At 35.8% G+C, this 14,085-nt stretch overlaps 1 protein-coding gene across 2 annotated transcripts; it reads left to right on the top strand.

Annotated features, from left to right (window-relative positions):
• Window positions 1–1,496: 1,496 nt before the first annotated feature.
• On the top strand, window positions 1,497–13,701 carry LOC117327383. 2 transcript variants are annotated; one of them, XM_033884334.1, is made up of 7 exons: window positions 1,497–1,608; window positions 3,401–3,494; window positions 8,756–8,797; window positions 9,203–9,893; window positions 10,405–10,553; window positions 10,918–11,065; window positions 12,540–13,701. In XM_033884334.1, the coding sequence occupies exons 4-7, from the start codon at window positions 9,566–9,568 to the stop codon at window positions 12,614–12,616; spliced, it is 702 nt and encodes a 233-aa protein (XP_033740225.1). In that variant the 5' UTR covers window positions 1,497–1,608; window positions 3,401–3,494; window positions 8,756–8,797; window positions 9,203–9,565; the 3' UTR covers window positions 12,617–13,701. The 2 variants fall into 2 exon arrangements, with proteins under 2 accessions (XP_033740225.1, XP_033740224.1); XM_033884333.1 differs by lacking the exon at window positions 1,497–1,608 and adding an exon at window positions 2,189–2,274.
• Window positions 13,702–14,085: the final 384 nt, after the last annotated feature.

The following is a 14,085-nucleotide window of genomic DNA, read 5'->3' as shown; positions in this document are numbered from 1 at the left end:
AAACAAATTATAAACATACGAGTACAGTAAAGCTATATCATAGAATATACAAGTAATGATGATTAATTGGATCCCACGGAGAGATGGACAGACAATAACTCGGCCTATAGTGCTATATCTAGGATACCCATGGTAACTATCATAATCGTTTCTTTTTATTTACAATCAAGATTTTGTCATTCAGTCAGAAACTAGAACACATTTAGATGGCGTAGTCACAATAACAATTGGTTTTTTTCTAAGGGAGTGACTTGTTTTGTTGATCGATACTAATTTTAACTAGTAAAACGAAAGTACAATTAAGTCGATGTTGGAGAGTCCAGCTGATGACACATTCTAAACTACCCGAAATTGAAGAGTGGAAAGTTTTAGTCGTGACAAATAATCTACCCTCTATATCTAGTTGTATATTTCATTTCAAAGTTGGAAATCTTATGTGATGAATTTGTTGACTGTCCCAAGGTCTATCTACAAAAAACATAGGATGACGATAAATAAAATGCTGGTTTAAAATATATTTAGTACATAATGCAGTATAGCATTGATATTTAAGATAGTATAAATTTTCCACGGAGTACGAGCTGAGGTTTGATGAGTACATTCTATAACATATCTAGAGCATAAAGCAGTATACAGAAGATTTTAAATCTAGTTTAGATTTTCCGGAGAGTATAAGCTGACGTTTGGTGAGTATAACATATTGAGAGCATTAATCAGTTTAGACTGGATATTATATATAGTATAACTTTTCCAGAGAGAACGAGCTGAGGTTTGGTGAGTAACTAGTTTGATTATTTTTTTATATGAAACTCAAGTACATAGGCTAGAATTTGATATAATACAGCGTTTCTATCAGATATTTGAAACAGGGTTGATTTTCAATATTGTTGGCATAGAATACAGATAAAATTGTTTTAATAAACCTTAAAACTTCGACATCACCCAGTTGATTTTTTTTTAAATATTAACAATTTCTTAGAAGATTTTAAGATAATTGTTATTGCTAGTGTACTCACTGATATTTCCAAAACAATGTTTTCTTTCACTTAAAAAGTATTTTATATCACGACATTTTTTGTTCGATATCAACAGGTACGTTAAGATATACTCAAATCAATAAACATTAATTTAAGTTAAGTTCATTAGTTGATCTGTTTACAGGGTATATACTGCGATCAGTCTAACATAAATTCTTGCTGGTGAAATGTATGGACGACCGTTCAATTTAGCTAATATATACATATCAATGGTAGAAAACAGAAAAAATGACTTAAGCAAGTCTACAAAGTTATGTTTATCACTTCGTTCCATAAATAGCTTATGCTATATGTGTTAATGTCTTAATTTGCATATAAATGTAGAGGTTGACATTGGTGTACGCATTAGATACAGTACGTAAGGATTTTGTATATACATATTAGGTGCGACCGGCATTAGACATTGATTAAAAACCTATTTATTATATTTATTCCTTTGCAGTGGTTGTTGCGAGGCGGAAGTAAACAAAACCAAAACAAATCACACGTGCTGTGGAAATACTGTCCGCTTCCGTACACAAAGCCATAATTTATTAAGCGCGTGACCAGACTATAGGCAAACAAAGCCAAGGTAAAATTTTATTTTATTTTGTTAATTTTTTATACGATCTCACATTTTCAGTTGTTTTGTCAGTGATGATACTGCGTATTATATTCCTTTAATGCTTGTGAGCCTTTGTCTGACTCTGACTTTATCTAGTTTTTCATGAGAACATGTTTTATTTATTACTCTACCAGACAATAGATAAATAAACTTACGTTAAAATTTTATTACAAAAATATTATAATTATGGTTAACTGGTAATATCAGTGGGTATGATTTATGCCTATACAGTAAAATAGGTTCAAAATGTTTTAACATGTTACATAAAGTCTTTTGTGATAAAATTGTTTTGAAAGAATGTGGTCAAATGAATTAGCTTTGACTGTACCCGACACAAGAATACAATATTTTTCTAGCGATAAATGTTTGCATGATATATTATGTATATGAGTTCTAAATATACAATGTACATAGGAAAAACCAGAGACGTATATGACCATGATATACATGTACAAGTCTCTGGAAAAACCCATACGGCACTATAAATAGATTTGAAAATTCCCTGTCACTATCGATGTGCGTATGTATTTATATATAGAATTCGGCAGGCGCAAGCTGAATGGCTGAATTTACATGTTCTTATTATCGAGTCAGCTTGCGGACATAATACATCTGTAGTGGTGATTATACAATGTAGGTAAACACTGCCAACACGGTGAGACTGGCTCGTTAATCAGTTTATATGTGTAGATCTAGTATATGTGTATATATCTACCAGTATATTACTTACTAAAGTTTTTTAATCTTGTTTTCTTTATAACCGTTATCATACTTTATCAATCGTAGGTAAATACGGAGGACGTAAAACACCTATAGGTTGTTGACAATGCATTACAGCTCGATTCATGTATGTGAAAGTTGTATCATATTATATAATGTTATAATGTAATGTTTCATGGGACATCGAAGTTTAACCACAGGGGCTCGGTTTCGGGTTTGTGAGTAACATATGACATCAGTAATTAAACAACCACAACACTATAAATTAAGTATTCGTATACATTCTGAAACCTTATAAAAATCGGGGTTATCGATCGATTTATTATAAGGTTTCAGAATGTATATACTTAATTGATAGTGTTGTGGTTGTTTACTGATGTCATATGTTACTCACAAACTCGAAACCGAGCCCCTGTGGCACTGCTTACGTTCCGCTGTTTCACGTTGTAAATGGCCTTGTGTTAATTGGACGTAACATAATACCAACCAAGACCGACCGAACAGGAATATGTGATCGATATTCATTACAATTGTTTATGATTAGAAGACAACTCATGATCAGGAATGAATTATTTTGATCTATATTTGTAGTTACACATAATAAGGATAATGAAATTGAATCCAGTATCATATATCATTAACTGATTGGATACTTTATCTACATATATTTCCTTTATATAATAAAAAAAAAAAGGGCTTACAGCCACTGCCACTGATTAAATTCATATCTGCTGGAATATTTATGTATAATTAAAAAGTTTTTCATCAACATAATGATTATTATTCCTTAGCATAAGAAAAATCAATTGGTTAAAAAGTGTTTGTGTGTGTGTGGGGAGGGGGGGGGGGGGGGGGTTGAATGTAAAAAGGAATGCGAGGTTTGTTGGTTTCTTTAATAAAAGTTCTATTCCCTCAATAGTTCGTTTACATAGATTTCAGTAATTTTCTAAAGTAAAATAGCGTTGTTGAAACCGTGACCATATTGCTTGATGACAAATATTGCACTACAGTGTAGATTCATTTTGCTACATTTTCTCAGTTTCAGCTCTTGGTTTATGCCGATACTAGAATATCAAGCTTGTATTGTGTACAGATAAAATTTGGAGACAAATAAGACCATCGGATCAGCTCCGGTAAGTTTACATCTGTATATATACAATGTATAACTTATTGGGATGTCTAGTTTCTCGTGTCCGGTTATTATCAGTCTCGTGTCCGGACATTATCAGTCTCGTGTCCGGTCATTATCAGTCTCGTGTCCTGTCATTATCAGTCTCGTGTCCGGTCATTATCAGTCTCGTGTCCGATCATTATCAGTTTCGTGTCCAATCATTATCAGCCAGTGTAATGGGGTATCTCGTGTCCGGACATTATCAGCCAGTGTAATGGGGTATCTCGTGTCCGGACATTATCAGCCAGTGCAATGGGGTATCTCGTGTACGGTCATCATCAGCCAGTGTAATGGGGTATCTCGTGTCCGGACATTATCAGCCAGTGTAATAGGGTTTCTCGTGTCCGTTCATTATCAGTCTCGTGTCCGGACATTGTCAGCAAGTGTAATGGGGTATCTCGTGTCCGGTCATTATCAGCCAGTGTAATAGGGTTTCTCGGGTCCGGTCATTATCAGCCAGTGTAATGGGGTATCTCCTGTCCGGACATTATCAGCCAGTGTAATGGGGTATCTCCTGTCCGGACATTATCAGCCAGTGTAATGGGGTATCTCGTGTACGGTCATTATCAGTCTCGTCTTCGGTCATTAGCAGCCAGTGTAATGGGATATCTTGTGTCCGGTCATTATCAGACAGTGTAATGGGGTATCTCGTGTCCGGTCATTATCAGCCAGTGTAATGGGGTAGCTCGTGTCCGGATATTATCAGCCAGTGTAATGGGGTATCTCGTGTCCGGTCATTATCAGTCTCGTGTCCGGTCATTATCAGCCAGTGTAATAGGGTATCTCGTGTCCGGTCATTATCAGCCTGTGTAATGGGGTATCTCGTGTCCGGTCATTATCAGCCAGTGTAATGGGGTATCTCGTGTCCGGTCATTATTAGCCAGTGTAATGGGGTAGCTCGTGTCCGGATATTATCAGCCATTGTAATGGGGTATCTCGTGGCCTGTCATTATCAGTCTCGTGTACGGTCATTATCAGCCAGTGTAATGGGGTATCTCGTGTCCGGTCATTATCAGCCAGTTAAATGGGGTATCTCGTGTCCTGTCATTATCAGCCAGTGTAATGGGGTATTTCGTGTCCAGTCATTATCAGCCAGTGTAATGGGGTATCTCGTGTCCGGTCATCATCAGCCAGTGTAATGGGGTATCTCGTGTCCGGACATTATCAGCCAGTGTAATGGGGTATAACGTGTCCGGACATTATCAGCCAGTTAAATGGGGTATCTCGTGTCCGGTCATCATCAGCCAGTGTAATTGGGTATCTCGTGTCCGGTCATCATCAGCCAGTGTAATGGGGTATCTCGTGTCCGGTCATTATCAGCCAGTGTAATGGGGTATCTCGTGTCCTGTCATTATCAGCCAGTTAAATGGGGTATCTTGTGTCCGGTCATCATCAGCCAGTGTTATGGGGTATGTCGTGTCCGAACATTATCAGCCAGTGTAATGGGGTATCTCGTGTCCGGACATGATCAGCCAGTGTAATGGGGTATCTCGTGTCCTGTCATTATCAGCCAGTGTAATGGGGTATCTCGTGTCCGTTCATTATCAGCCAGTGTAATCGGGTATCTCGTGTCCTGTCATCACCAGCCAGTGTAATGGGATATCTCGTGTCCGGTCATTATTAGCCAGTGTAATGGGGTATCTCGTGTCCGGTCATCATCAGCCAGTGTAATGGGGTATCTCGTGTCCGGTCATCATCAGCCAGTGTAATGGGGTATCTCGTGTCCGGTCATTATCAGCCAGTGTAATGGGGTATCTCGTGTCCGGTCGTTATCAACCAGTGTAATGGGGTATCTCGTGTCCGGTCATTATCAGCCAGTGTAATGGGGTATCTCGTGTCCGGTCATCATCAGCCAGTGTAATGGGGTATCTCGTGTCCGGTCATCATCAGCCAGTGTAATGGGGTATCTCGTGTCCGGACATTATCAACCAGTGTAATGGGGTATCTCGTGTCCGGTCATCATCAGCCAGTGTAATAGGGTTTCTCGTGTCCGGTCATTATCAGTCTCGTGTCCGGTCATCATCAGCCAGTGTTATGGGGTATCTCGTGTCCGGTCATTATCAGCCAGTGTAATGGGGTATCTCGTGTCCTGTCATTATCAGCCAGTTAAATGGGGTATCTCGTGTCCGGTCATTATTAGCCAGTGTAATGGGGTATCTCGTGTCCGGACATGATCAGCCAGTGTAATGGGGTATCTCGTGTCCGGACATTATTAGCCAGTGTAATGGGGTATCTCGTGTCCGGTCATTATCAGCCAGTGTAATGAGGTATCTCGTGTACGGTCATTATCAGCCAGTGTAATGGGGTATCTCGTGTCCGGTCATTATCAGCCAGTGTAATGGGGTATTTCGTGTCCAGTCATTATCAGCCAGTGTTATGTGGTATCTCGTGTCCGGTCATTATCAGCCAGTGTAATGGGGTATCTCGTGTCCTGTCATTATCAGCCAGTTAAATGGGGTATCTCGTGTCCGGTCATTATTAGCCAGTGTAATGGGGTATCTCGTGTCCGGACATGATCAGCCAGTGTAATTGGGTATCTCGTGTCCGGACATTATTAGCCAGTGTAATGGGGTATCTCGTGTCCGGTCATTATCAGCCAGTGTAATGAGGTATCTCGTGTACGGTCATTATCAGCCAGTGTAATGGGGTATCTCGTGTCCTGTCATTATCAGCCAGTGTAATGGGGTATCTCGTGTCCGGTCATTATCAGTCAGTTAAATGGGGTATCTCGTGTCCGGTCATCATCAGCCAGTGTAATGGGGTATCTCGTGTTCGGTCATTATCAGCCAGTGTTATGGGGTATCTCGTGTCCGGTCATTATCAGTCTCGTGTCCGGTCATCATCAGCCAGTGTAATGGGGTATCTCGTGTCCGGTCATTATCAACCAGTGTAATGGGGTATCTCGTGTCCGGTCATTATCGGCCAGTGTGCTGTATATGCGCATACTTACATATACACACACACACATATATATATATATATATATAATCGTCTTGTTGCATGTGCTTATTTATAATCTGATCACGCGACTCTGAGTGTTGATTTGGCTTTGTGCTATATTTAGAACGTTATATCATACTTTAAGGAGATAGAGCGCGCTCTTGGTATCAATCACATGTCAATAATACCTTAATTATTTGTTACCTCAGACGTCGTGATGCTGTATATAGAATAAGTGCCCTTTTACCTTTAGATTGGTTTGGTTACATGTGTTTATTTTAAGTGTCTGACTAATCATTGTATCGTCTGCATAACATTTTATGATAAATACGTCCTTTGTATATGGCTTATCACAACTGCAATAACAACAATAACATTATACAGATGAAATAAAAACCTATAAACGTAAATATTTTGCCCGAATTGATATCATTTCTCGCTCCTGTGTGATATAGAAACACATATATAAACACAACGGTTAAGTGTTGTACGATATAACATTTAAAACCTTATCCCAAAATAGATTGTTGATATCACAAAGAAGTGATTGGTGATTTTGCAATTTACTATTACGATTCGTGTCGCTTGATTAGCGAGTTGTTTGGCGCACAATGTAAGGGATATAAATATATATATATATATATATTATGATACAGAACAAGTGGAAAATGTACTTATGTTCTAATAAGAAATGCCCGTATGGTACAGACAATTTAGAAACACAAGATCTGACAAAACACTGACGCTCCTGATAGCACTGCCTTATTCAGTTTCTCTAAGTACAAAATATAACTTAACACTTTAGGAAAATATTCATTACCCATAAATAAACGTAGGAAAGATTTGTTATTTAATTTTATTTGGAATATATTCATTTTTTAATATTTCTTCTATTTTCCCTTGTTACGAATCTTATCGAAGAAGTTTATTTTACGAATAATATATGAATTGTTATTGTTCTTCAAAACAGGTAGTAATAATTTGATAAATGTAAATGTGTCTGACGACAGTTGGAACTATTTTGTAAAAGGAATAATAAATTATATAAGAGTGGATGCTTTTGTACTTTGATGCAAAACTTACGGAATAGATTTAACGTGAATTGAATTAAGTTCACTCATAACCTATGCCAATCGGGGACAAAAGTGTTGGGCTGTCCAATATCAGAATTTACATTCCATATCGCCAGTGCGACAATGAAATCCTATATTGATACACGAGCTCTGAACATCCCTACTGTTAGGCTGAATCACATATACTGTTACCGTGGTTCCATTTTAGACTTATAAATGATTTGTGAATAACAACAAGACGGACTAAAAGTCCAGCTTTCATTAGTATTATATGACCTGATAAAGTCGAGATTTAAAAAGTTTGAGATGTATAGAAACACTTAATTTTTAGTGTTGTGGTTATTCACGATTGGCGTTACCTCGGCTTTGTACTCAGATTTTGAAACCGAGCCTCTGTGTCTCGACTTATCAAATCACAACCTTAATATACTGGTAACACCGCGAATTAAATTCGTATTGATAAGCACATGGTTAAGTAAATATTATGTCTTTTTAAGTTTTATTATTGTTGTAAATGAGTATCTTGTCTCGTTATATATGCATATCAACATCGTAATCATCAAAATGTTTGAATCTGCAACGACATTATGTGTTGCCTGGGCGACGAGAGTGGCTGACGTAATGCCGTGTCAATCTGACGGCGGGATTCTAAATCCGTAGTTCACTATATCAGACCATACAAGCAACAAAACTGACAATCAATCCTGGTTACACATAATACGGCAAATTGTTTCAGATCAACAATAGAGCATCGTTGTACTGTCTATATTTTTGTCTTTTCACTGGATTATGTAAAATGTTTAAGAGCGAAGTAGCATTGTTGCATTGGTAAAAAGTCAGATAAATATTTGAATTCATTTAATTTCTTCTGAAATTTTGGTAGGCTAACTATATAAATTAGAATGTTTTATGATTTGTATAAAAATCCGTTGACTCACGATGTAATGCAGACACTATTCAAAATGATACAAACTGTAGTACCTACTGAATCTTTTAAAAACAATACTCGAACTCACTTATTTCGTACTCAGCAATGCCTGGAAATTGACTTTCTCCGCGTATGCATTTTAGTTGATTATGCATATTGTTCTCCTCATTTGAAGTCTGATCTGCTCATATCCATAACCGGATTATCAATATATAACCAGCTTTGAAAAACTTAACCAAGTCGTCTACATCTTTTATCATAGTGTTTGTGGTTTTTTTTTAGATTCACCGACAGGATTCTTAAACTTTATAGCACCAGTACCAGGTAATGCTTTAATTTTGTTTGAAATACAATGTACTTGATTTTGTCGCTTTGTTTATTCCATCTTTGACATGAACGGCTGAGACAATGTTTGTTAATGCTTTCGGTAACGACAAATGTCCTTTTATGCTGATCTGTCAATGTTAACTGCCACAGTCATATACAAAAAAACATAAACATGTGATTTTTGGTTGTAAACCTGTTACGAATGAAATACCCTTGATTCCTGGGACTTTTTTTCATTTTCTCTATTAGTTATTGACCTTTAATGTCAGTAAAGCATGCATTTCATAACGAGTATGTCCGAGTAGAGATTAAATTGTATTAAAATTGAATTGTGATTTGGTTTAAATAATGTATTGTCAATATGATACTGCTATAGTGTTTTGTTTTTCGTTTTTGTTTCAGTCATGGTTCATCATGTCGAGAATGGCCGGAAGGTTTAAGAAAACACGAAAACGCAAGCTTCACCAGACACTTCAACAATTCGCCTCAAAAATAAACATACACCACTCGGGTCAAAGTCAGAAGTCTCAAAAGGAATTTATAGAAAATTGTCTTATCAATTTATTTGAAAGCGTTCCAAACCAGCGCCTTATAAGAAGTGTAGGGAAACATAGATGCTTACTGGCGTGTTCTTCCTTTTACGGTATATGGGCCAGTGAGGATCACGGTTTGGCAAACGACTGTCTTGATGATTAATATTTTTGTATAAAAATCCAATTCTTTCACATTTCATATTTTATATTTTTGAACATTTACACTTTTATCATGACCCCATCTTCCTCATTGCTTGGGTTGAATGAGGAATATAACGACAGAGCTAAAAACAATGACGTTGTACCTCCCTCGGAAAGTTGTGTCCTTAGTCCCAGATTCACAGAAACGCGACCAACAATAAACCTTACGTGGGATTGTGTCAATGAGAACGGAGGTATACGGGTAACTGATGCAGGTTACAACAAATTTTGTTTGGAAAGTGCAGCTTCGGTGCATATCAATTTGACATACTCAAAATTACATCGGAGAATGGAGACCTTTGATAATGACCAAAGCTTTCAGGAAATCGCCAAGGCAGGATTCTACAAAACAGATGAAGGTAATTATTTAAACTGAGTAACTTGAATTGTAACACACTCCCGGCTTTAATGTTCAAAGACAACCGTTTTTTTAAACACTGACCATTATACTTATCGAATCTATAAATGAATCCCGTCATGATTCAAGAAAGATTTGACGTGTGCAATTAAAATATTAAAGCAAGGTTTAAAGTTTCTGAATGATTATGGTCCTTGTACATATATAATATCATGCTATGTATATAATTTCAAAGTAGATCAACCGAATACCCCTGAAAAGCTATAATTACAGTTGTATATACTAGATAGACGGCTTTCATGTGTATTTGAGCCATGTGCTGTTTCAGTGTTAGCTAAATACATATAAATGTTTGACCAGATTTCATCTAAATGCTTTATTTCTGTCTCTGGGTGTCACGGCACAAACGTTTTGTGATTAAAATAGTAAATGCAACCTGGATTTCCCCCAGGACATAATCCAGTTATTCTATTGTGATTGCATTTAACGTTTCAATATCTTCTACCTTACAGCTTTTGAATGTTTCTGTTGTCAATTAAACCCAAGAATGGAGGCTTTTACCGAATCTACAAACCCGATGCGGATACACACACTTTGGTCACCGCATTGTCCTTTTGTCAAAGGATTGGCGAATGAAGATGTTAGAATTGCCGTGCAAGAGGTATCAGATGCATCAATACTCAGTTTCTGTAGTTAATGTAATCGTTCAGACATAGTTTACCTTAAAACACCACTTATTTCTCCTTATCTGTTTCTTAATGACAAGAAATATTCGATTTTGTTTTAAACATTTCGATTTCAAACATTATTACGATTTGTGAATTTTTAAACGTCACACCAAAGAAAAATAACACTGTTTTAACCAATTCATTTTTATTTTATCCGTTTATTGCTTTTTATTTTATTATTATTATTATTTTTTTTTTTTTTTGAGAAATAATGCATTCAAAGTATCATCTAATACTGCAACTGTGTATATTGTATAGATAGTTTACATACAAACACCTTGGTTTTACTTTTTTTAGGAAATAAACACCATGGAGCAAACCGTAACCGGTATCCACCCTTGGCGAAGAACCACGTTGCATACCGATGACGTAATTGAGGCTTTGGAAAATGGCTATGAAGATTCTGAAATCCAGACAGCAGTCATACGGTACTTCATGAGAACTGGTGAGTGAATATTACAAGTGTTGATTAGGCTATGGTATGAAAATAATTAAAAAAAAATTGAACACAGCTATAATAAAACTTCTGTCGTCTTTGTAATTCTATATGTAGTAATAAATGTATTGTCTCAATGAACTTTTGACAAAACATTCTTCATCTCAAAAAGAAACAACAACAAAAATGTACTGGAAAAATTATCAAACTACTATTGTTCGTTTTATTAACATCGTTAGTGTTATAACAATATAAAGAGATTGTCGATTAGCATCTTTTTTAAATGATAGTTTCCTTCTTTTTTGACTATTAATGATTATATAAATGTGATTACATGCATATACCATCAAAACGTCTGACAGGGTCCAAATCTGATGTGTATTAAAATTATGTATATTTACATTTGCTCGCATTTCCCCATTGATACAATGCTAAGAGGCAGTTGCCACCATACGCCTATAACACCCAGTGCCTCAGGCTGTAACACCCAGTGGGTCATGTGACATTAAAAAAAAGGCGGATTTTTTTTTGTGTTGTTTAGTGTTTTTCAAAGTTGACGAAAATGGTTAGACAATGTAAATATAAGTATTGAACAGTGGTTTTAATGTTGTTATAGTCGATATGGCAGCAAGATGTATGGTGGGCAAATGGCATGGGAACCCGTTCATTGCTTAAATGAATTTGAAAAGAGGGCCTTAATTGTTTTATCTTGTTATGGCTAAAAATGTTTATTTGACATGATATTTTATGTATTACAAGAAGCAAAAAATCCATTGAGAACGAAGTACTTGTGATATTGAGTCGTTCTAAGCAATATGTTACCTAACAGAAGTAAAGTCACGCTAATAATAATTGTGAGAAATAACTGGCATCAGAAAAGGCAGGGATTTATCTCAACTCATATCAAGAAGATTGATCGTATCATTTTTTTTCTAGGCTCGATATATTATTGGGTTTTTTTTATGTGATGATAAAGGTTGAGATACAATTAGGCGTCTACTCTATAGGTTTTTAATTTCTCAGGGCTAATATTTCGCAGCTTTCCTGGTCGGACCTTCTTTTACTATCAAATTTTGCGTAACCAAGGCTTTTAAAAATCTGCAGCGAACACTTCTATGAGGTTGTTTGTATTAATAAACGTTACTGGTTACTTATTTTCTGGTTATATTTAATGGCTGTAATATAGAGAAATTAAATCCCCCGCGAATGCTAACAAATAAACAGTATTTGAAAAGTATGAGCTTGAATAACAAATGTGTACGCGGTGATTCTAACATTTGAAAAAAAAATACTTTAAAATAAATGAAAACAGTATCAAAAATACAAAACTGTAATAACAATGCCTGGTATATAAAATATATAAAATAACGAGTCTTTTATATAACTACGGTAAAAGATATCAAATGTACTGGAAGCTAACCCGTTGATAATAACATCCAATGTAACATTCTGGACTGTATTTTATTTTCTCTTTTAAATGTAGGTGAATATCCCAACGTGGAGAACCTTCGTAAGGAGATAAATAGCACAGATGGATTCCTGGGAATGGAACTGGCTTAGATATATTAGTGTTAGCTAATTCCAAACATGTTTTAACGCTTAATAGTTATATGTAGTGTGTGTTGTAGACATAATAGCATGTTGAACATGTACATATATAATGTATACATATATACAGTATATAAATATATATATATAAGAAGCACGGCAACGTATACTGATCTAAAAAAAATTGCTCATGACTTTTCGCTCATCTGGTCAGGTTATTACATAAAAAAGTATTTCATTGGAAAATTTACGGCAATGTTGCAAATCTATTTTGAAATATTACGATTATTGCATTTGGCCAATATTTTCATCTGATTTAATGGATATTTTTATATACCAGATAGGCGATATCGTCTCATTAGTCACATACAGCTTTTATATTCATACCGTTGCCTTAAAGTGCTTACAACGCTTTGATAATCAATCATTAAGATGTCTTTTGTGCGTATTACTCTAAACAGATTTTGAAAAATTAATGAGATAACCTGTTTGGGTTAAATCTATTTAACAGAGTATGCTGATACTGAACACGTACTTAAGATAAATTGGAATGATAAATTGTCGAAAAGAATTTTTTTTGCATACTTAATCACAACATTAATTTCCCCGTTTGATGTTAGTCGGTTGCTTATATCTGGTAATTGTTTATCGCTAAAAATTAGATAGTGTTCATTTTTTTAAAGTCAGTACAAAACAAACCTGCACTATATTGCCAGGTTAATTTTACGCAAAAATACACTGGGTACATTGTAGTCAGAATAACATAAGGATTTCTTTTTGAACTCGTTTAGTATAATAACATATCTGTACTAGAAATAAAGTCCTTATTAACAGTTATTTCAGGCTACACTACAGTTTAACAGTTTTGATGTACAGAATAGTCCGACCAGAATGACCTGTCGTGTTGAACTGTGATTAGCATATTGATTACAGACGAGTCTATATGTAACAAACCTTATCATCAGCTGCATCATTTGTATTTATACTGGTCTAGATTTAGCGACAAAACTGTTAACATGTGGACAGTTGATCACATACATGTAGTTACTTGAATATGTGTAAAGCATGAATCATATCAATAAATGATGCAATCCCTGTGTTGTCAATATAGAATTGTCACAAAAAAACGAATGGTCCAAAACAGCACCATGCTGGTCACAGTAGTATTCCTAATCAACATGTTTTGTTAACACACATGTGCACAAATGGAGCTACCCACTTTGAATATTCGAATTTCGAACATATGCTCGTTTGTTATCCAGGGTTTTGTGTTCACCTCACTGGTAATGAAGGTGAATAAATTGTATATTGATCCCAAACGTATATAGTCGTTAAGCATTTTCTAATATTCGTCGCATTTTGATTAGGCTAAGGGTACTTTTTTTTCTTTTTTCTTTTGCTGTGACTAGTAATTGTAAAAGCATACCAGCGAAACGCATTGACATTTTGACAGGGCAGAGAGAATATGAAGATGAAGATCT

This window comes from Pecten maximus, chromosome 5 (assembly GCF_902652985.1).
Source record: "Pecten maximus chromosome 5, xPecMax1.1, whole genome shotgun sequence".
Classification (NCBI taxonomy): Eukaryota; Metazoa; Mollusca; class Bivalvia; order Pectinida; family Pectinidae; genus Pecten; species Pecten maximus.
Note: the sequence above shows the minus strand (reverse complement) of the source record. Positions and strands in the feature narration are given on the sequence as shown.

What these genes read in the sequence shown, in the direction of transcription:
- LOC117327383 (XM_033884334.1), top strand. Translation starts at nt 9,566, where the DNA reads ATGACCCCATCTTCCTCATTGCTTGGGTTGAATGAGGAATATAACGAC. An exon ending in ATTCTACAAAACAGATGAAG is followed by an intron (nt 9,894 to 10,404) that starts GTAATTATTTAA and finishes TCTACCTTACAG; the next exon opens with CTTTTGAATGTTTCTGTTGT. An exon ending in TTAGAATTGCCGTGCAAGAG is followed by an intron (nt 10,554 to 10,917) that starts GTATCAGATGCA and finishes TACTTTTTTTAG; the next exon opens with GAAATAAACACCATGGAGCA.